Genomic DNA, 23,023 nt, shown 5'->3' on the forward strand with positions numbered 1-23,023 from the left:
CTGCAGGCTGCATCGTGCGGGGCGATTCATCACAGCACTTGACTGAAGCATCCAAGAAACGTGTGGGGGGGAGCTCTGAACAATATGTTTTGGCCTGTCTACAGCCGTCGTGTGCAAGTTCAATGCTGTTTAGAAACTGCTTTTCTATAAGGAGCACACTCGTATCAGTATTATCATCTTCACACTAGGGTTCACATCAATTTAGCCACATCAGTGTGTGTTTCACTCTTATATATAAAATAAATCTATATAAAAATCTCAATACCTATATACATTTTCAGAGCACGAGTTAGTTGCCTTCCCACCTGTGATCCTATAAAACAGAGAAACTCTCCTACAATTTACTGTGGGTGGGAGGGAGATGAAAAAAATCAAAACAGCTTAGTTTGTTGTGCCAGAAAATGACTATGGGATAGGCTATGACTTCTATGGCAACACCTGAGGAAGCACAGCACCAGTAAAGGCATAGCAACTTGGCTAGCACTACGCTGCACATCCAGTATCAGCTAACTCTGATGCCAGATCACATCTGCTAACTCTACAGAGAAGACATACGCTAAAGGATCTCTTCCAGAATGACATCTCGCTCTAAAACCGATGACATCAAGAGATGAAAAACCCACTTGGCAATGCATTTCAGCAGCTAAAACTCACTGTTAAAAATATGCCTTATTTCTAGGTTTGATCTCTGTTGCTTTACCTTCCAGCCACTGGTTCTTGTTATATCCAGCTCCAGTAGAAGAAAAAAGCCTTTGAGACCCTGTGAAAGTACTTCACTAATCAAGTCACTTCTGGAACTTCCTTGATATTCACTGTACTGAATCCTCCTGAACCCTGATTATCTGAAGGAGAACCTTATAGATGTCAGCCTGTGTTCAGGTTTCATGTTTTCTGTAACAAGACCTAGAATTTTTGCACTTGCATCCATTTCTTTCTTCCCCTGTCTATTCACATGTACGCCACACTGCTTCCTGAAGAGTCAGCAAGGCCCCTGTTCACAGAACTACTTTAAGATAGGGGATATCCCGGCCCCTCTTGGACTCTTTACTTTGTAATGATAAAACTTACAACTATGGGGAATAGGAGATCTGCCAAGTGGCAGAAAGGATGGAGACAGAAGAATTCATGCATAAGAGTTAAAAGCATTTGTAGCTTTTTAAACACAATTTTCCTTTCAGCAGTTTGACAGGCTTATTTGCTTTGCTTTTTCACACATCTATACATTTGCTCATTTTCTTTGAAAGGTGCAAGAAGCAAAAACGCATCTATTTTTTGCATGATAAATTAAAAAAAACTCCAAATCCAGGAACCAAACCATAACAGGATTATACACATCTCTACTTTGGCTACTCGATGGCTATTGAGAAGGATAACTGCACAGTGATTATGCAAATACAACACCCACAGAGTTGCATAACTGAGAACACACAATGCAGGTCTGCATCAATGCAAGTGAGACAGGGAGGCTATGGCTATTAATTAAGAATTACTCTTCGATATTTCTTACAACATTCCCAGAAAAGGTTGAGAAAGGAGAGGTTCTTCCACTGACGCTTTATATTTTTTAATATAAATTCTACCTGCTGTTACCACCATCAGTAATGCACAGAAGTTACATTAAAGGGGACATCACCTCTTATACTCTAAGAAACTGCACATTTTTTTTGTTTTTAATAGATCAATATGTTTTAATCCTTTGAGCTCCCAGACTGGTTTCACTTTAGCCCGAGCAGAGCGAATAACCTGATTCATATCCGCAGACGTTCCAAGTACTGCACACTTGATCTAAACAAAGACAATGACAAACTGCGTCGATTGTGTTCTGTAGCACTGAACTTCAAGGAAATCCAAAACTAAGAACTGTCAAGGATCTGGAAAGTGGCTGACTAATTCTATAACCCATAAGATAAATCCTCTCACTGTTTTTTCAAATAACTAAATTAGAAGCCAAGATAAAAGTCAGTTTGTGTGGACCACCAGGAAAGCACAGCTTTTCTTGCTTAGACAGAGACGTTTGTTTGCTGGAGATAGTGCTAAGAAAAAAAGTGTTTACCCAATGGCAACCTTCTCTTGCAGCTTTGGATTGGTCTCTCTCCCTCTACATCCCTTTCCCCTACCACAACAGATTATGCTATGCTTCATTTCCTTACGTAGGATCCTCAAAATATATCTTTTTATATGCTAAAATGCATCATCTTACTCAAAACAATCGACTCCACAAAACTCCAGGGTACTGAGCTGGCTGGACATTTTTTAGCAACATTTTTTTTTTGGTCAGAAAATGCTGATTCATTTAAAACTGACAAAATTTGCAGGAACATACCAAGTTTTCAGAGACATGCTCCTTGGCCACGGGCTCTCTCTCTCACACTTCCATCACAAAAAAGCCAATGGCCAGGTGATTGCAGTGCTCTAAGATGTGAAAGACCTTGGCTGAATAATCATGCCTACTCTGCCAGCTTTGGAAAAGAGGCTTGATCCCAGATTTCCTGCATCCCAGGTGAGAGCACTAAACACCAGGCTACAGGTTGGACTACAACTCTCTGGTTTTCCACTGAAAAACAGCAAAAGGCATGGAAAGAGAAAAATGTTTAAATTTTCAAATATATTCAAGAAAGTGTCCATTCTCCAGCTCAGGCCTAGTGAAGAATGTACTTTAATAAGATACCAAAGTTAAAAGTTTCACTGGAACTCCTTTCACAGGAAAAACTGCATGGTTGCCTCAGCATACCCTTAACTGCTGGAAAAAAGCAGTTCTATCTAAAGTAGCAATGCAGCTATTAACATAAGTGAGAGCTGTACACATTGCTTCATAGTGAGATCTATATATACTGCTCCCCTTATCACAAACTACATAGCAGAGCAGAAGAAAGCTACTGAAAAGCAACAAAACAAAGAAACAAAAAATCAGCCAGATCCAATAAGTTGGGTGGAGGCAGGGGAGAGAGGAGAAAATTTTAACAAAGTTACTTTTGCCAGCTAGTCTCCACTCCTAAAAACAAAGTTCTGCAATTTTATTTCACACAAAAGCAGTTCAACATCTATTAGAGATAAGCCTAAATTGTTCAACCTAAATCTGCCTATGATTTTCCCACTCATCCTGAATAGTATTTGTAATTAATTGGTAACAACCTAATTTAGGTCCCAATCTCACTTGCTACCCATGGCAGGGAAGGTACAGAGCAAGGTTTGCAGTCTTGGGACCACTTGTGATGAGCTGCATAGTGGGGTGATTCCAGAGTACCGCGTGACAGCCCTCTACTGCCACCACCCTTGGTAAACAACAGAAATAAGATATAGCACTCTGAATGGAAGAGGAGTGGTGGAGCTATACTGAAAATGTAGTTTTAGGGCATGGGAGATGGCCAGTTGGACTAAAACAGGAACCTATTTGGTATTTCACCCAGGTATCAGATGATACATCAGTGTGCTGTGCCCTGGAAACCTATATCAAACCAACACACAAGATTTTGCCTACCAATCTTCCTAATTTGTTTCTTAGTTCTACAGCTATTTATAATGAATGCATGTACACAACCTTCACTAACAGGCACTGTGGGGAAAATGCACAGAACAAGGAACAATTAGGTTATCCACTTGCAAACATTATTTGTCTCACAACAGTATTTTAGTTTTCAGAGACTTAATGCTTCAAACAGGTCTTTATCTCAGTGCATTCCATGTGTCCAGCTACATTTTTATTTTCTACTCTAGGGGCATAATAGATCTTTGTCTTTGAAATTAGCTGTTCTCTGAACTCAGTATGAGAAATGATAGGGCAAGCCTCTCAATATACCCCTAGCTGTTTTATTCCACCATTGCTAACTGGCAATACTTACATATTGGCAATAACTGGCAATACTTAAAACAATTGTATTAATGAACCCATAGAAAACTTCTTGAATATCAGCAAATAACCTCAGCAAAGGGGGTTTAGAGGGGTAATCAGGGACAAGAACTAATGACATGCATTGCATACCACTGAGAACGAGCAAGAGTTAGATTTTTTTGTGCAGACAGAGCTGAGCAAGAAGGCAGCATATGCCAGGCAAAAGAAGACAGGAATGGAAGTGACACGCCATGAAGCCTTGATCAGTTCTTCCAGAAAAATTCAGGTATGTTTGTCTATATCGAGTCATGCACTTACAAACTACAATCAACAAAGTATTCCTGCAAAATTCCATCGGGTACAGATTAGTTCTTCCTTTATTATTTGCACAGTGCTGGGCATGCATGCAGCACTTACAAACTGAGATGGCTTTATGGGTCCTCATCCAAAACACGTCCTTCATAAAATAAACTCTTAAACAGGACCCAGTATCCCAGAAAGAGAGAAACTTTCCTATCTCACAAACTTCTCACCCCTTACCACTCCCACAGCCTGAGACGTGTGGCTGGCAGCACAAACTTAACCTGTAAAACTGGGCTCTTAGTGAAATAAAGGGGGGATGGGAAGGGGAGGGGTACAACTGTGCAGTAAGAGATGCCTCTTTGAAGGTTCACCTCCAACTGCTGGGGGAACTTTCAATTCAACAAGTTCAATGAATAACTCCTGCAGTGTCACATGGGAAAGGGGCCATGCTGCCATAAGAAGCTTCATAGGTTAAGTCCTAAAAATCAACATTTTGTGCAGGTGCTAAGATTATATTGCTTCTGCTCGAAAAGGTCTTAAGGCTAAGGTGGAATCCTACTCTAAACAGAATTCACTGCAAACAGCAGCACTTGTATTTTACATGCATTTCTCATTTACCCCAACGAGTTTAATTTTAAAAAGCCTTATATATATATATCTGCTTTGATACATCTCAAAAATGTAATTTTGGCAGCAAGAATAAGTTATAACAGTAGGTGCTTTTGCAATCAAATCAATGTCAGCTTGTGCCCAAGTGAAGGAGCATAAATGAATGATGAGCCTCCCTTACAAAATGGGAACTTTCCTCCCAAAGTCAGAAGACAGCAAAAACTATCTTCCAAGACAGATATTAAAAAAAGATTCAAACCATTGAACTACCTGACTCTTTCCATTTCAGATATTGCCACCATAAATATTAAAGCCAAATGTGATAGGGACCAATTTTTTGTTACAAGGGAATTCAGAGCTCAAAGCCTTTTATAAAATCGCCTACGCGCAAGGAACCTGCCGTAAAACAGATCAGCAATTTGAAGCAGCCACAAACTTTTTGACGAGGTTTGCGAGGAGGTTCAAAGAACATTTCGGTATAACGTGACCTTGAATCTTTTGTCATAGTTAGCAAAGAGACCAAATGATAAGCAATATATGCTAACGCCTCTTTAATGAGAATGGCTGATTAAATGGTGATAAAATAGTCAATTGTTTTTACTAGGAAAAGAAGTTTTAGGCATAAGTGTTGCTGGAAAGGATGTGATGAATGCAGCAATGCCTGCTTAAAAGAACGGCACTGTTAGAGCTTAAAGGTCTCCTGATGCATAAGAGGGATGGGCAGAAGAGGAAAACAGCTGAACTGAAGGGCTGTTGGTGTTATGAACTAAGATATGTGACATTTAAAACCAATGAATAAGACAGTCTCAATCTTCACTGAGCAAACTGATTTTTTATCTCTGCAGTATCTTTTATCTAAAGACATCTTTCAATTAGCAAAGGACCTTTGTAAGAAGTATACACTTTTAACCTTGGGAATTAAGGCTAATTGCTTCTACTTTCTCCAGCCTTTGTTCGTGTTAGATACACCACAGCATAACCAGTATTTTAGGTTTGTTTTCCTCCTGTCGAGAAAATGGGCTGGAGGAAATGCATGATTTAGGTATATCTATCACTAATCCCAGACCCAATATTATCAGTCAAACTGATGAATACCGTGGCAAATAAATTCATAATCGTCCTTTGAACATCCAGCGCAAAAAGTTAGTGCCTAGATTGTATTTTGTATGTCAGCCTCTGCCAGTGAAAAAAGGAATATATTATCGACCAAGAAAAGAAACTTGTACAGAGAAATCCCTCCAGATTCACTGAGAGCATTTAGTTTAGTTATAAAAAACCCAGTGTTAGTGTCTTGAAGAAAGCTTTGTTTTAACAGAAGCTTCCCTTCTGCGCCACTCAAACTTCAAATATTCATTGAATTCTTGATGCAAATGATTTTTGCTCATTGCATGATTTTCTGGGTCAGGGAAAGTACATAAAAAGAGAAGGGGAGGGAATGTTATTTTGGTATGCATCTTTCACAGTGATTCAATGGAATTTAGAAGCAGAGTCACATTTAAAAGGCCTGGAGGTAAGCAAGTTGGACTTTTTATTGTCCATCCACTAGATCAGGTTTTGGTACCCCATGCATTGATCCATTATTCACTCACACGTGAGATGGAGAACAAACAACAAGATGCTTTTGGAGAGTTTGTGTGTCTTTTCATCCAAAAGATTTACCTCTATTTTCCAACAAATAAATGGGAGTAAAACAAAAACCTCAGAGGTTGTTATCAGAGAGAAAAACTTACTGAAGTAACAAGCTCAAAAAAAAAGATTAAACATCACAGCATGTCTCTAAATTGAGCTTCTGATCTACTGATGAATTAAAACACTTCCTCAGTACTACCTGTTCTACCAATTCATGTTTTTTCCCCCACCACTGAAGGGGACCTGAAGAGCAGTCTCCATAAAGTAATAAAGCAAAGCCTGTTATCTAGTCTGCTACTATCTTAACCAAAATTGAGTGCATAGATAAGTCTCTCACTTTTCCCATGCTTTTGATTAGCTGAATTTTCACAAGGACAGGCAGAGGGCAGGAAAGCCATAAGGTACCTATACTTGGTTACTAACAAATACCATCCAACTAGTGTTTTGAAAGACAGAATAGAAACTGAATGTTCCAGATACTAGTAGACAATAATCCATTCACAAGACAAATGATACCTACACAAGAGACCATTATACATTAGACACACTGGTCATTGTAAAGCAGAGTGTGCTTACAGTTATCGATAAGCAATAAATCACTTGGCCTGTAACACTTCCTCCCCGTAAATCATTTCCAGTGAAAGAAAGATTGCTCCACTATACATCCAGCAGGCTATTAACATTCCTCACTGCAAGTCACGAAGCAGCCAATGGATCAGAGAAAGCATGCAACAGAGCTTGAAGATGCAATTAATTAAAATACACTAAATCCTTAAATCTAATCATTATGTGCCTGGATAGAGGAAATGGTACTGGGTTGTGAGCAAGATGCCTCAAGGAACATTCAGATGCTAACTGCAGCAGATGTGGGAAGACCAGGGCCAAATAGGCCATGGGCTTCAAATCACCTTTCCCCTCTAGAAATGGCCATTTTAAGCCCAGGTTCTTGAACCAACATGGCTAAGGTTTTTACTACCTAGAATGTATCCAATATGATTAGCTATAGGATTCCAGCCTGCAGGCACTGTCACTCTGGCACCTGTCACCAGACTTAATACTCAGCATGACCCTAATTTGACTTGGCTTGTCTTTAAAGCAGTAAACTTCTCTTACTCATTCATGGGATTACCTGTAGACTTCTCTGTGAGAGTTGGGAGCACAGCTCTGTATGATTACGACATTAAGCTGTCTAAGCAAAAGGAAGGAAATTCATAGTGAAGTTTCATCAGGAAACAACAATCATTTATCCAAATCTGCATGTTGAAGCTACTGGTCTAAAGGATAAAGAACAAAACATACTGAGTTGAGGAAAAGGGCTACTGCACACATTAACTGCTCAGTGATAACTTGCATTTGTCTGTTCCTATCCCACAGTAAATGAAAGCTGAATAGTAATAACTTAGACCTCTTTCATGCACAGTAAACTGCTTCAGTTTCCTCAACACAGCAAGGCCTTCTCTGTATACTGTCTTCATCTATCCATACCCTAATATACTTTCCCCTCCGATACAATTAAAACCGTTTCTAGCTTTCTGTTTTTACTTGAAATTTTTAAATAATTAGTAGAGCCCCAGAAATTAGGGAGATGATAAATCTTAGATCTGAGGCTTCTGCTACACAAAGGTACACTGCCACTGCAAAAGGAAGGGTGGGTTTGAAACAGATTAAGACATTCTCCCTCAGTATTAGTTCAGTCAAATTTTAGATTCCCATTCAAGCAAAAAGAAAGGTTTGCTATTATCTACATTATACTGGCAGAGCAGATGATGCAGACAATGGCAATGAAAAGCTTTGGACTGAAACTAGCTTGCAGGCATGTGCACAGTTACAACAACTTCTATTAGGTAAACATAAATGGACATGATGGCTTCCAAAACTAACAGAAGACTGTTAATACTGCCCTGTGGAAACAGGCTTGTCTGTAAACATGCACTCTTTAAAAAAGTAATTTAAATGAGGAAACAGATGGCATCATTAATTGCTTTCAGAATACATTTGTTAATTGCAGTTCTGATACCAACTCATGCATTGTAGGGAATTCAAGACTCCCAACAGATCTGGATACTTTTGTTAATAAAAATGTGTTGGAATATAAAAGTAAAAGCAAATTTATTTCCCCGTCACTGTTCCTTCAGCTGTGCCCCAGTCTCTCTTTTCACCACTTTGTGTTATCTGAAAAAAACCCAAAACTGAAATGTGCATTTCTACTACTTACACTCTTTAGTATAGTCTTTGTGGCTGTGCCACTTCCAGCTAGTCGGGTTCAGCCAACCATGGGCTAGGCAGCAACGGCTAGAGGACTAGATAGCGGACTGCCTTTCAGAGACCCGGTTTCAAATTCTGGCTCTGCCACTGACCCGTGTGACCTGCCTCAAAAAATCTCTTAACCTCTGCACCGTCATTTCCCCTTCCAGCTTTACCTCATTAAGACTGCAAGCTCGAGAGATGGACTATTACTTCTGACCTTGCACCATGAGACTGCTCTTGCTTGTGGCCTACCTAAACCAGGCTAGAAGGAACACATCTACTGCTATGCAAGTGGCAGTCAATCAGTATTTTGGGATCTTTCAATACGCTAAGGCAATTAGTATCTTATATGCCTCATACTTGCAGAGGAAATGAAAGAAACAGCGCAATTACTGGCAAGACAGATGTCATGGTAATAGTGAAATGAAATAGGACAACCTTACATGGACAGGAGCATGAGTCTATGTTAGGAATGTGGAGCCAAACTAATTCTTACTTTCTATGATTATCACAGAGTTTTTGTTTGCATTGATTCACAAAAACAGTCCTCAGAAAGGACTGAAAAGAGCTGCAACAGAGAAGGTGTAGTCATGCCATGCATGTATTATTGAATATATGCAGAAAACAATATAATGACTGAGCAAATACCATTTAACCACCACTGCCTTTCACAAGTACCTCCTCAAAAGGAGAAGGGGGCACACCCAACAATCTCTACTGCTGTGCTGCCACACCAGATCCTTACATTACTGTAGTCTCATGGCTTTATTTATGGAAGGAACAAGTTTATCCCTAAGGCTTCTGTGTTTAATGACCTCCCTCTTCAATGAAGAGCCTCCTTCATTGGCTCTACGGGTGGAAGAGGAGGACAAAAAAAGGCATTCAGTAACTGCAGGAAAGGGAAGAGTCTGATTCATCGAACCGTAGATATGAATCATGACAGGCTCTTTCTAAGGAAGGATAATTTGAAGGGATGAGCCAACAATTTTGTTTTTAAATGGCCACCTCCTTCCCAGCACCACAGTCATAGTTAAAGTTTACTAGTGCCGAAATTCCTGGCTGTTGCGCATTTAGGAGCCGCTGGAGAGAATTTTGAAGTTTCACTGATGGCTAAATGCAATTCAATTACACAGCACCTTTAACACGCCTCTAAAGGAGTAAAAGGTGGTTGCTGTGCATACCTTTAAGGCTTAGAGTGCTGAAGGTTGATCAATGACAATTAATGCAAACACATTCCATGCGAAGACAGTAACCTGAACTGGCCTCAATACTCAACTACTCCAGGAGGTATAACTACCTAACTACTCCAGCAGGTATTCTATATAATAAAAATCAGCGTAGCTAGAGAAGCCTACAGAAAAGCAGTGCCATTCTAGGCCCTTGCAATGGCGTCTACATATCTGACACTAAGACTTGGCATCACCCAGCCTCATTTCAAGAAATTCCAATGGACTATTTGGTGAAAATTTGAGAGCGACCATAAAGAATCATGCACCACATTAAAGCAGAATCTCAACACTGCACTACAGACATTTAGAAGGAGACAGAAATTTACAGATTCAGATTACCTCAGGGGAGAAGCAATTATTACACCCTCCTTTCCCAGCCCCCCCAACACTCATTCTCATCATTTTCCAATGAAATCTGAAAAGCTTTCAATACCGTCCTGACTCTCATCATGTACAAATCAGAGACTTGTGCTGAAAAACAACCAGACTCTCAGTGAAACAATTAGCTATACACACTGAATCTTCACGGTCAAATGCTTATTTGACAGGACCAGGCAAAAACCAAGCAAGGCTAGCCACAAATGAAATTAAAACCTTGGCCTACTGAGATTGTTTTAAAAGGCTTTTAAAGAATTGCTGAGAAACAAAAGGGTTTAATGTTTAAGTGAGCAGGACAAATTGCAAGTCTAATTTTAATCTATCAAGAAAACCAAAACAGGAAATAAAATTAAGGAGAGGAAATACGTCAACTAAATATAACTTCCAGGAAAAAAAAAGTAACATTTCTTTAAAAATGGGTATCACAGTGTGATTAACATATACTGGTGCAGTACAATTTAAACTACAACATTTTTAAGCCCTGACTACAGTACTGTTCATCTATGTGGACACCAATGATACTGCCAGGGGAGACCTTAAGCATATCAAAAGTGACTACAGGGCTCTGGGTGCAAGGGTGAGGGGGTTTGGGGCTCAGGTTGTGTTCTTGTCAATCCTTCCGGACAAGGGAATGGGCCTGGGTAGGAGCAGATGCATCTTGCAGATCAACACCTGGCTGTGGAGGTGGTGTCACCAGCAGGGCTTTGGCTTGGTCAACCATGGGATGTTCTTCCAAGAAGAAGGACTGCTGGGAAGAGATGGGATCTACCTGACGAAGAGAGGGAAGAGCATCTTTGCAAACAGGCTCACTAACCTAGTGAGGAGGGCTTTAAATTAAGTGTACTAGGTGATGGGGACCAAAGCCCTGAGATAAGTGGGGAAGCAGGAGACCTGGAGAAAGAGCAAGCAGGAAGGGGCAACAGGGGAGGTGTTCTCATACTTCCTGAGAAATCAGGGCAACCAACTAGTTACCTCAGGTGCCTGTACACAAATGCACAGAGCCTGGGAAACAAGCAGGAAGAAGCGGAAGTATTTGCACAGTTAAAGAACTATGATGAGATCAGAAGAACAGAGACTTGGTGGGAGCTTGCATGACTACAGCACTGTCATGCACGGGTATAAACTGTCCAAGGACAGGCAGGGGAGAAGAGGAGGAAGAGTTGCACTTTATGTAAAAGAGCTGTATGACTGCTCAGAACTCCAGCCTGAAACTGGAGATAGGCCTGATGAAAGTCTCGGGGTTAGGGTCAGAAGGGAGAGCAACAAGGGTAATGTTGTGGTGGAGGTCTGCTATAGACCAGAAAGGAATGTGAAGGGTAACAAGAAGGGTTTCTACAAGTATATTAGCAAGAGGAGGATCAGGGAAAGTGTGGGTCCATTACCGAATAGGGGAGGCAACATAGTGACTGAGGATGCAGAAGAGGCTGAAGTGCTCAATGCCTATCTTGCCTCAGTCTTCACAGGCAAGGTCAGTTCCCAGACTACTGCACTGGGCTGCAGTTTGGGGAGGAGGTGAGCAGCTCTCAATGGTGAAAGAACAGGCTAGAGACTATTTAGAAAAGCTGGGCATATACAAGTCCATGGGGTCAGATGGGATGCTAAGGGAGTTGGCTGATGTGACTGCAGAGCCACTGGCCCATCATCTTTGAAAACTCACAGCGATCAGGAGAGGTCCTGGGTGACTGGAAAAGGGCAAACATAGTGCCCATATTTAAGAAAGGAAAAAAAGGAGGATCCAGGGAACTACAGACTAATCAGCCTCACCTCAGTCCCTGGAAAAATCATGGAGCAGAAACTCAAGAAATCTATCTTGAAGCACTTGGAGGAGAAGAAGGTCATTAGGAATAGTCAGCATGGATTCATCAAGGGCAAGTCATGCCTTCTATGATGAGATGACTGGCTCTGTGGATGCAGGGAGACCAGCGGATGTGGTATACCTTGATTTTAGCAAAGCTTTTGATACGGTCTCCTACACCATTCTTTCAGGCAAGCTACGGAAGCATGGGTTGGATGAATGAACTGTAAGATGGATATACAACTGTTGGGTGCACTGGACTCAGAGGGTAATAATTAATGGCTCAATGTCTAGTTGGCAACTGGTATCAAGTGGAGTGCCCCAGGAGTTGTCGGTCCTGGGGCTGGTTTTGTTCAATGTCTTCATCAATGACCTGAAAGATGGCATAGAGTGCACCTCAGCAAGTCTGCAGATGACACCAAGCTGTGGGGAGAAGCAGATATGCTGGAGGGTAGGGCTAGAAGTCAGTGACCTTGACAAATTGGAGGGTTGAGTCAAAAAAAAATCTTGTGAGGTTCGACAAGGACAAGTGCAAAGTCCTGCACTTAGGACAGAACAATCCTATGCACCAGGACAGACTGGGGGCTGACTGGCTGGGCAGCAGCTCTGCAGAAAAGGACTTGGGGCTTACAGTGGACAATAAGCTGAATATGAGCCAGCAGTGTGCCCTAGTTGCGAAGGCAGCTAATGGCATACTGGGCTGCATTGGTAGATGTGCTGCCAACAGGTCAAGTGAAGTGATTATTCCCCTCTATTCAGCACTGGTGAGGCCAAATCTGGAGTACTGTGTTCAGTTCTGGCCTCCCACTACAGAAATGATGTGGACAAATTGGAGAGAGTCCAGCAGAGGGCAACAAAAATGGTGAGGGGGCTGCAGGACATGACTTCTGAAGAGAGGCTGAAGGAACCAGGCTTATTTAGTCTACAGAAGAGAAGACAGAGGGGATTTAATAGTAGCCTTCAACTACCCGAAGGGTGGTTCCACAGACAATGGAGCTGGATTGTTGTCAGTGGTGGCAGATGACAGGACAAGGAGCAATGGGCTCAGGTTGCAGCAAGGGAAGTTTAGGTTAGATATTAGGAAGAATTAGGAGAGTAGTAAAACTGGAACAAGGTTACCCAGAGATGTGGTAGAACCTCCGTCCTTGGAGGGTTTTAAGACCCAGCTACACAAAGCTTTGGCTGGGATCATCTAGTTGGGGATGGTCCTATTTGAGCAGGGGGTTGGACTACATGACTTCCTGAGGTCCTTTCCAACCCTCATTTTCCATGATTCTATAAGCAATGAATCCATCCCATTAACACCCCAACCTGCAACGTTTTCATCCAAATGTTTGCTGTATCCACCCTGTTATTAAGTAGAATTTTTCCTCACATAATCTACTATTTTTGCACATTAAAAATGAATCTGGTTCTTGTAAAACCTTTTTAATGAATCAGGATTTTTAAAAACAATCTTTTAAAGAATCTGCTCTGAAACATATGCAGCAATAGGCATTAGCAACAGAAGACACCAGCTACAGATGTAGTGATGCTTTATTCAAATTTGCCATGCTACAAAGAGAGGATTTGACATCCCAGACCACCATGACTCAAGCTAGAATGGTTGATGTCATATTTTGGTGACACACTTCACAGTTATTTCAGAGTAAGATCATCAGGTTTCTCGTTTCTTGGCAGACAGGTCTGACTTTACAGCTTGTGCAGTGCCTGGCACATCAACAGCACTTAATAAGGAACAACAAGAAGTCCAGATAAAACATGGACCTCTTATTTAACATGACACTGCAGCTGTGTTATAAATAGCTTCCTGTTTGCTTGCTTCAGAAGAACAGTTCTAGCCAGAAAGAGGTCAGAGGGTTTTGCCAGAGGGAAATAATTAAATATCGCTATTTTCTGGAAGCCAAGCCTCCCGGTCATGGCAGCACTGGAAGAGGAAGCAAAAGTCACTGAAGGTGAAGGATATTTAACTAGTCCATCCAAACAAATCGAATAGGATTTCATTCATTTTCTTGAGGCTCAGAAGGAAACAGTGCTCCCTTACAGTAAGTACAATCTTACTGACCATATCTCCATTGGCAGTTCTCAGAGGTTAGAAACAAAAAGCATGCTCTAGCCCACCCCTGTGACTGTGCACGATTAAGTCACTGCTGAGTTCATGTTGTATATACTTGATATCACTAGTAAATATACTTTTACTTCAAGCCATTTATTGCAATGATGCATTCAATTACCATGTGGTTTAAACCAATGAGTTTTGCCCACAACAGATCATTAGGGCTACTCTATTCTGCTTTTAGTTAAATAGGACAGGAATTTACTTTCAGATCTTTGACTGGGTTACAGAATTTACTTATTGTTACAAACCCTTATTTAAGCCCTGAAATACCCTTGTATCTATTAAAGTTCAATGGTTGGTGCTTTCAAGTTTTTTTAATCCTGCTTTAAAAGAAAATAATTAACTGAAAAGCTGGTTCAGTTACAGACCTGAAATGCAAGACTGTCAGGCCTGTTCATGGTCAGAGGGAAAGCAGAGCTAGGAATGTATATACAACTTGAAAGCAAGATTTCTATGAATTAGTACATCAAGGTGACCCAAGCATATTTAAATACAGTTCAATTTGCTGCTTTCAAAATGCTTCCTTTCATGCCTTCAGCTCACTGGTAAGTGAAATCTATGTAAATGGCAATACTTTAGGAATAGTGGAAGGCAGTAAGCAAGGTCATACAACCAAGTCAAACAGCTGCTGAACATGCAGATGGTCTACAAATATTTCCTCTCTTCTGTTCGCCAGAATGTCACCAAACTTGCCCTTGCATGGCACATAGCCCATTCACTGTGTACCTTCTACCACACCTTGCTGGCTGTGCCTGATCCATCCCAGGATGTTCCAAACTATGGTGCTGGGGGGACAGGTTCTGCAGTCTTACACAGAATTAAAGAAAATTTATAGTAAGATTTTTTTTAATGGGCGATTTAAGTCTTAAATAACTGGAATTAAAATAAAGATTAAAGCAATGTTTCCTTTGTAGCTCTTGTGATAGCCTTCTTCACACATTCATACTAGTCTCCCTGTCTCCAGAAATACCACACACTTCATATCGTTCCTTCAGCATGAATATATGATATACAGCATGCTTTAAAAGTTTTATTTTATGTCATAGGGTGGCTGGTTCTCTAAGGGGAGTCAGGCACACCTGTGTCTAATCATACATCTCCCAGCTGAGGTTGCAAGACCAGGGATCAGGTAATTGCCACATCAATGAGAACTAGGTGATCACACAATGAGGCTCAACTGAGCCAGATAGCTGCAGGCATCAGAAAGTCCCTACAGGAGACTGTGGATCAGGAAGAGAGCAAGTGTGTGAGAGAGTCAGGTGGAGGGCCTAACGAGTATAATCTTGCCCTTGCTGGGCAGAACAGATGTGAGGTTTGCCATGACTCCCCAACAGATGGCCTCTGAGACTTAAGTCTTGGGAGAAGACCCTGGGTCTTGATGAAGCATACTACTAACACGCTGAGCCTATTATTTTAAAGAAATGAAACAAACTGTGAAGAACCAGGACAGGAACTGCAGGGCCGGAGGATGCTTCCAGAGCAGCAAACCAGCTCACCAGGTCACATGTTATTTTTGCAAAACATGTTTCTCAACTAACTCTGAACTTTCAGGTTGAACGTCAGAGTGGTGCATGGGGACAGAGCAGAGCTTGTGTGTAGGGGTCTACTCAACTTGGAGGCAGCCAGCCAATTTCATGGGGACATCATGGGCCAGCTGCCATATTCACAGGTTGATCATGACAAGGTCCCTCATGCTTCTGATTGCCTGAGGGGCCTGTGTCCCCACCCCTCACCACTGATTGGTGGGAGGGCCAAAGCCATATGACAAGCAGCCCTCAGCCAATCAGTGGTGAGGGGCGGGGCAGCATCCAGCTTGGGCTGCCCTTCCTGTGGGCAGGCCCCTTTCCTCCCTTCCCTGCCAGCTGGCTGTACAGCTGGGCTGCAGTGCCACGTGGACTGTGGACTCCCTCTGGGCAGCCAGTGTTTTAAGTTCTCCCTTTTTTTTGTGGATTTCGTGATTTCCACAAAAGTAGGTACCCACTGAAATTTGATTTATGTGGTGCAAAGGACTATGGGGCATCAAGCAGAATTTATTTGTTGGTCCCATTAAGGCTGAAGTAGGAGACAGCAATACAAAAGGCAGAAGTGACTGTTACTGAATCTGCCTTAGCCAGTCTTGCAATGAGTGCAAGCAGCACAGAGGTGCTGCAGCTACCATTCCAGCCTCGGGGCAAAAGATCTCCCCTGCAACTTGCATCATGACAGAGGTAAATTTTGCTTTCTGAACGGGAACAATTTCCACTAATTAGTTCAATCTGGCAGCCTGAATCTTAGAAAACCTGAAGGAACGTCAAACTACAATACAGCATTAAACCAGAAAGCACCTGCACTGCACCAATGCTACAGGAGAAAGCATTAAGGCAGATAAAAGCTTGAAAAAAAAATCATGAGATAGGCTTTCCCCAGTAGGAAAGCTAGGTTATAGAGCATGCAATATTTTAAAATAAGTTTAGGGTCTTTATTTGCTTTCTAAAAGCCTTTTGGGTGATTTCCAAGCCTTTTCTCCAAAACCACGAGGACTAGAAACTCAGGGGTTAATGCACTAAAGCTGAGATTCTGAAGTAGTAACATGAGTTCTATGGCTGAAAGCTTTAAGGGAAAAAATATTTCAAGTATCCTAGCAGCTGGTAACACTGATCTTCACACACCCACATTAAGGATTAATATTTTCCAGCTACCATCTGGAATGCTGTTTGTATTTAGGCATTTTAGACAAAAAGGGAGGTAAAATAATGTCTCTCTTGGTGTCTTCAACATTCTTACATTAAAAAAATATAGCAATGATCAGTGGCTAGCTATAATGACCCAGAAGCAAGTAAAGAAAAATTACTCCGTCAAAATGCCACCATTCAAAGGTATTAATATTTAGTTTCTCTGAGTTTCTATTAGCATACCAAAATAAAATAATCTTATTCTAGCAGCATTAAGAGAAAACCTTAAAAAGCCAATTGTATTACATTTCAACGTATGCACTTACAAATTCATAGTCTCCATCCTGTGGTACTTTCCAGTCAGATGAATTTTTTGTCTGGCCAGACACATTCTTCCCAAAACTATTGATCTGATTCTCTTTTTCTTTTTGTTCAAAATATTCCAGGAACGATGGTTTGGCTGGCTGCATGGTCTCTTCCCTCCCTGGGAATATTTAAAAAGTGGTAAAACAATGGTCACTTTTGCAAAAATTAAAACAGCGTGTTTTATATTCCACTTAATAACTGTGCCAAACTATTAGATTGCTAACAATGATACCTAGTGCTCATAAAACACTGTATGGAAGGTTCTGAAAGCTAAACCTCATACCACCTAAGAGAAGGAAGTAGTATCCCTGTCTGTAAAGTGGGACATAGAGGCCAAGAGACCACAAAGAAGCACGATATCCAACCTTGGAATAAAACTCCAAAACATCTGGCTTCTAGACCAGAAGCGGCCAGCCTGCTGTATGCATGCTACAAAGTGGTACGGGCAGCCTCTGTGTGGCAGGTAGCAGGGTGGGGAAGGTACAGGCATCACGGTGGCAGACAGGGCAGAAAGCAGACTACCAGAGCAAGCAGGGAGAAGAAAGCAGAACAGCAGATTAGGCAGAGAAAGGGGGATTGGGAGGGCACTCAGGGAGGTCATGGGACTAATTTGTGGCACACCTACCAAAAAAGGTTGGACCCCAGTGGATTAAACCAGACTAACCTTCCCCCCCCCACGATTTTGGGAATGGTGCACAAGTCCTCGTTGCATTTTTATAAGAACTGCCCAAACTAGAAGGAAAAAAGAAATGTTTTCAGTTGAGCAAAATAATTCCTTCGACCTGAACTGTTATCTCCTCAATTAACCAGTAGTTAAACCAGTAGTTAAAATACTGATGTTGGATCAATCAGAAATTATTGCCTTTCCTCTTTGGCCACCAAAGAGACTAATCAGTTATTCAGAGAACCCAACCAAGGAATTCCTCATTTCCTTGTTCCCAGTCCATTTGTATTTCAGAAAGAAAAGCACTCAACACATGTAGTTGAACAGGGCATCTGACTCGGTATGACACCATTATATACTCTTTGGAGTACATTAATAAGAAGCTGAATGACAGGGGAGGCAGACAGGACACTGCATCTATGAAAGACGTGTGCAGATACATTTCGGTTTCACATGTATGACTGGCTGAGCTGCTGAGTCAGGTTGGGGTAGAAATAGGAAAACTAACATGCCTTGCTTTCCTGCAAGAATACGTGTGAATAGTTGTTCCATGCTACTTGTACATGGCTGCACATGTACTCACCCACATCCATGCCTCTGCTCAATTTTGGTCACCATGGGAAATGTGCAACCATAAGTTCAGGTATAAAGATAAGGCACCAATGCTGTTTAAAGCTTAAAAGACAGCTTCCAATAAGCCAAATCTGTCTTACCTGGAGGTGGTCAACCTGCAGCATGGGTGCCACAAGTGGCACAGGCAGCCTGTGTAGCATGTAGCACACTGAAGAGGGGACAAGCAGTACAGTGGCAGATAAGTCAGGGGTCAGAAAGCAGAACAGCAGATCAGGCAGGGGAAAAGGATCTGAGTGGCTTGCAGGAAGTGTGCAGGATTAATTTATGGCATGCCTGTCAAAAAGGTTGGCATGCACTGAGCTGGAGGATCTTTATGGTACAGGATGCAATTTTGCATAGTGGTTGGGGGAGAAGAGATCAGAAATGAATATAATTTAGTATCAATGCACCTCAGGAAAAAAATTTCTGTTATCGGCATAACTGTTTTTTTCAGTTTGTCGAGAATTCCCGCTGAAAAGATGCAACTGCGTGTCACATTTAAGGTTCGTAGCAACTGGTACAGTTTCAGTTGCTGTCTAAAATGTATTTAAAATTAATATGTAGCAGAACAAGCTAGTTTTAATGCATACAATACTTTGGATAGAGTCTCAGCATGACAGAAAATAGGCTTGCGTGGAAGACATGCTGTTGAGCAAGTTGCATCTTAAGATAACATAAGCTGAAAAATGTAATTAAAGATTACTCATATGAGAGAACAGTACTGCATTTAGGGATGACAAACCATCATATACAATTTGTGCACATGAGTTTGTTCTACAATAGCAAATCAACATCACCTATTTTTAAATACCTTGATCTTGAAAAAGATGGTCTTGCATTATGACAAAGCACAGTTCTCTACACAATGCAATAAATTTTTCATCTTTAAACATTCGTTATAGTTTATATAAAAGCCATAATTCCTAAGTGCCTGAAAAAGTCAGCAACTCATAATGAGCTCATTATTCTTGGTCAAGTGTTAATATAAAACAGTTTTAAATTAGCCAAATGGAAACCTGCTTTGGACTATCTCAAGAGTCACTCTAAACAACTGTCAAAAGAAAAAACAAAACAAAACATCAGGCTTGAAAAAACCCCATCAAATCCAGCAGTTACTCTAGTGATTTGCCAGATCTCCATAAGGCAATTTCTGGCAAACAGTTTCACATCCAAGATACAGGCAGAAATCAGACTGTCAAATGTTAAGTTTTCCCAAAGATCATAAAATGTTCAGTAGTGCCCATGTTTCTGAGTGGGGGGGGAAATGGTTACCTTGGAAATCTATTAAGGTTTTGTCACAGAATATTATTCTTTAAAACAAAACTGACATGTTACAACATTTCTTTTCCAGATTTTATCCTATTATAAGATTATTCTTTGAATTCCTGTGTTAACTTTGTATATATTTTAAGAGAGCACTGTTTTGTTTTTGTTTTTTTATAGAGTGCTAAATATAAGCTTCTATAAAGCAGAGATATTTTAGCATGATCCTAAGCCTCAGATACTAAAAGAAGTGTGGCTGTCTGCAATCTGAAAATGTCATTAGAAATCTTGAAGCAGCACAGACACAAGTCTTTTCTAGGCTAGCAGAGAGTTTAAAAATGAAAATAGGCACTTACATTTCTGCATTATGACAATGACAAAAGTTCGGACAAATTATCCTACCCCTCCTGGCAGTCATTTCCCTTTTTAAAAACCTCACTGTACAGAATTAGATCAAGGGAGATGTCTTCAGACAGAATGCACGAAGGTCAGTCTGGAACTGTGTTCACAAAGCTGAGAACTGCAATACTATTAGGAATAATTACTGATATACAATAGGAATCCAATCACTATTATAATAATAAAATGTTTATTTTTATTCTATGTAAATGTTGCTTGCATTCTTCTGAACGTACGCATGCTGTTAGAAGCATGAGAAATGAATATTATTGACAATGAATAATAGAAATGTTTCATGCAGGGAATTTTGTAGAACAGGCAAGAATGCAAATCTGTACCCAACAGATTAAGTAGTAGCCCAGGTCTCAGTTATAAATTAGGTTTAAAAAAACAAATTCAGGTTAACGTTGGATAGCTTGCAAACACACTCATTTTTAATGTTCCTTTAGAAAGAGAGAGGGAAAGACAGGGAGAACTACTTGAGTTTCATCACCTTATCCACTTACTAAAGTAATTTTGTTAATGAATATCTGCTTGTGCTCTGGGAAAAAAAAACAAAAACAAAAAAAACCCCACACAATCCAGAAAGTCTCTTAAGCATTTCATTCCTCCCCAACAGTTTCAATTCTATTTTATCAACTAATTGGTGCTTCAGAAACAACCATAGCTGTAGGCTGGTCCTGCATTTACAGCATGGGACAATTCAGGCAATAAAATGCTTTTTAGTGGCTTCAGGATATCAAAAAGGGTTTAATAAAGATTTAATAAAATGAAAATTCTTTCTGCATATATGGTTACAAATAAAAAGCAAACAAGTACATTTCTAGGTTGGTTTTTGGAAAGTTTACAATAGTTGAAAGAAATCACATCTCTCTCATATCCATATTATGTCTAGCATTGGAACTTTGAAATCATTTTGGCCCTTGAGGGATGCAATTATTTTTATTTTATAATATCCACCAATTGGCAAAGCACAATCTAATGATGAAGTGGTTTACTGAAACAACTTGTTAAGAATGATTAAGTATAGATTTATTAACTTCCAACTCTGGGACTTCTGAAATGTTAATTGCTACTATAACTTCAGTCAAGCTACTTATTTATCAGGACTGATAGAAATGCTCTTTGAGAATGAAAGACAATACACCAAAAAAATCAATCACTGCCTGTCTGGTAGTACCAAATAGATGCCTTATATCTGTAATCTTGACTTTTGCATCAGTGCAAACTGAAAAAGGTGACCTTGCTATTAAACTTGTTTTTTTGTATTGAATTTAAGTACCTTCAAAATTTTGACTGACAACAGCCAAAGAAGAAACCATACAATAACTTTATCATCTGATCTTGTAAAGGAACAGTGTCTGTGGCTGCTGCTCGTAGATGACACCAGGCTAGATGGGTCTAAGACAGCTTATGCCAAGTATCTTATGTTTTCCAGTTTTACAGAATTGCATTAAAATATTAATGCTTGCCAGGAAGCAAGTGCATGTGGCTGTAGAGAATGATTTCTACTGGAAGGTTATACCTTGGGTGTTACACACAGACAGGAATGATTTCCATATTTAGAAACTTTGAAAGAGAGATGCTTATGGAAATGAACCTGGACAGCTCCTCTGGAGCCATTAATGTTCCAGTCATTTAAATATGTCATCTTTTTTAAAGGACTATATTAATTACAAATGGAACGCCATTGCGATGGAACCATTCCAGCTTACTGGAAATTATATATTGAAAGGTATTCACAAAGCACCCCATGTGCTCACAGCACTTCGTTCATTCGGCACTTCTATTACCAAAAATAACTTATAAAAAAAGCTGTGAAAATAGGAGTTTCCATATGTTGATTGGTATAAATTGTCAGGAAAAAATAAAATGCAAGTAACTGAATACAAATTTTGTGATGTAAGCATAAGGCAGAGAAGAGAAGTGTGTAGTAGCTCTCTGGGTTGTACAATACAAATAATACTAAAAGGGTCTTAACATAGGCCAAAACTTCAGTGAGGCGGTCCTTTCCTAAAGTCTGTACAATCTAAGCATTTGACAAGAGACAGATGGATACAGAAGGGAGTCCAAAGTGACACACAATACTGTTCAGGACAAGGAGCAGTGGTATCAGCACACAAGAAGTCGAACCATGAGCAATTTATTATAGGAGTCACAGCATAGGTGAGTTTCAAAGAGGAGTTTAAAGATGAATGTAACAAGGAACCTGGGGCTCCTGTTACTTTAAGGGGAGAAATGGCAGCGGATGGAGCCCAGGCTGCTGAGAGGGGTCAGCCACAAGAGGGAAGGAAGGAAAGAAACATAGCTGCCTATTAGAGTAAAGGGGCACACCTGCAGCCTGCCAGGAGACCTCTGCTTGGGATGAGTTGGCTGCAAGGGAATAGGCAGCTAATGACAAACGGCCGTGACTGCCAACTGCAGAGCTAGCCCGGCTAGACAAAGGGGGGAGGGCCAGGAAGACCTGGACAAGGGAGCCACTGTCCGGTAATGCCTGTGAGGCATGGGCACGGCTGTAGGAGAGGTCAGAGGCTGTGAATAGTCTTTAAGGCTACAGGTGCCCCGGGGTGCAGGTGGGGCCCACCCAGCTGCGGGTAGGACCAAGACCAGTGGGGGTCTGCCAGGGACCTGCTGGCGGTCAGATGAACTGGGGCTTGGTGTAGGACCCTTAGATCAAACAAACACATCAAGGCATGGCAGGTGAGTAAAAAGGGGAGGACACCCCAGAGTTGGAGCAGGGCAAAGCTTACACGGTCATCAGGGGCATCACAGCCACTCCTGGAACTTGAACTCGGCCACAGAGAATAAATCATGGGTTTGCTCACTTTTCAGCAAGCTTCTTCCAGCATGGGAGGAAACACTAAGATATTGCTCTGAAACTTAAACAAGTGAGCAAGGAGGCTGCTGTCATGGTCAACTTCAGAAGTCAA

At 40.9% G+C, this 23,023-nt stretch overlaps 1 protein-coding gene across 1 annotated transcript in view; it reads right to left on the minus strand.

Moving 5' to 3' along the window:
- The window catches only part of STK4 (serine/threonine kinase 4), an 88,012-nt gene that overhangs the window by 17,461 nt on the left and 47,528 nt on the right, over positions 1-23,023 (minus strand). Inside the window, exon 10 of the mRNA XM_019509819.1 lies at positions 17,116-17,273. Coding sequence (XP_019365364.1) covers positions 17,116-17,273 — 158 coding nt within the window. The remainder of the gene's footprint in view (positions 1-17,115; positions 17,274-23,023) is intronic.

Source organism: Gavialis gangeticus, unplaced genomic scaffold (genome assembly GCF_001723915.1).
Source record: "Gavialis gangeticus isolate Ggan-Ray unplaced genomic scaffold, GavGan_comp1, whole genome shotgun sequence".
NCBI classification, from domain to species: Eukaryota; Metazoa; Chordata; order Crocodylia; family Gavialidae; genus Gavialis; species Gavialis gangeticus.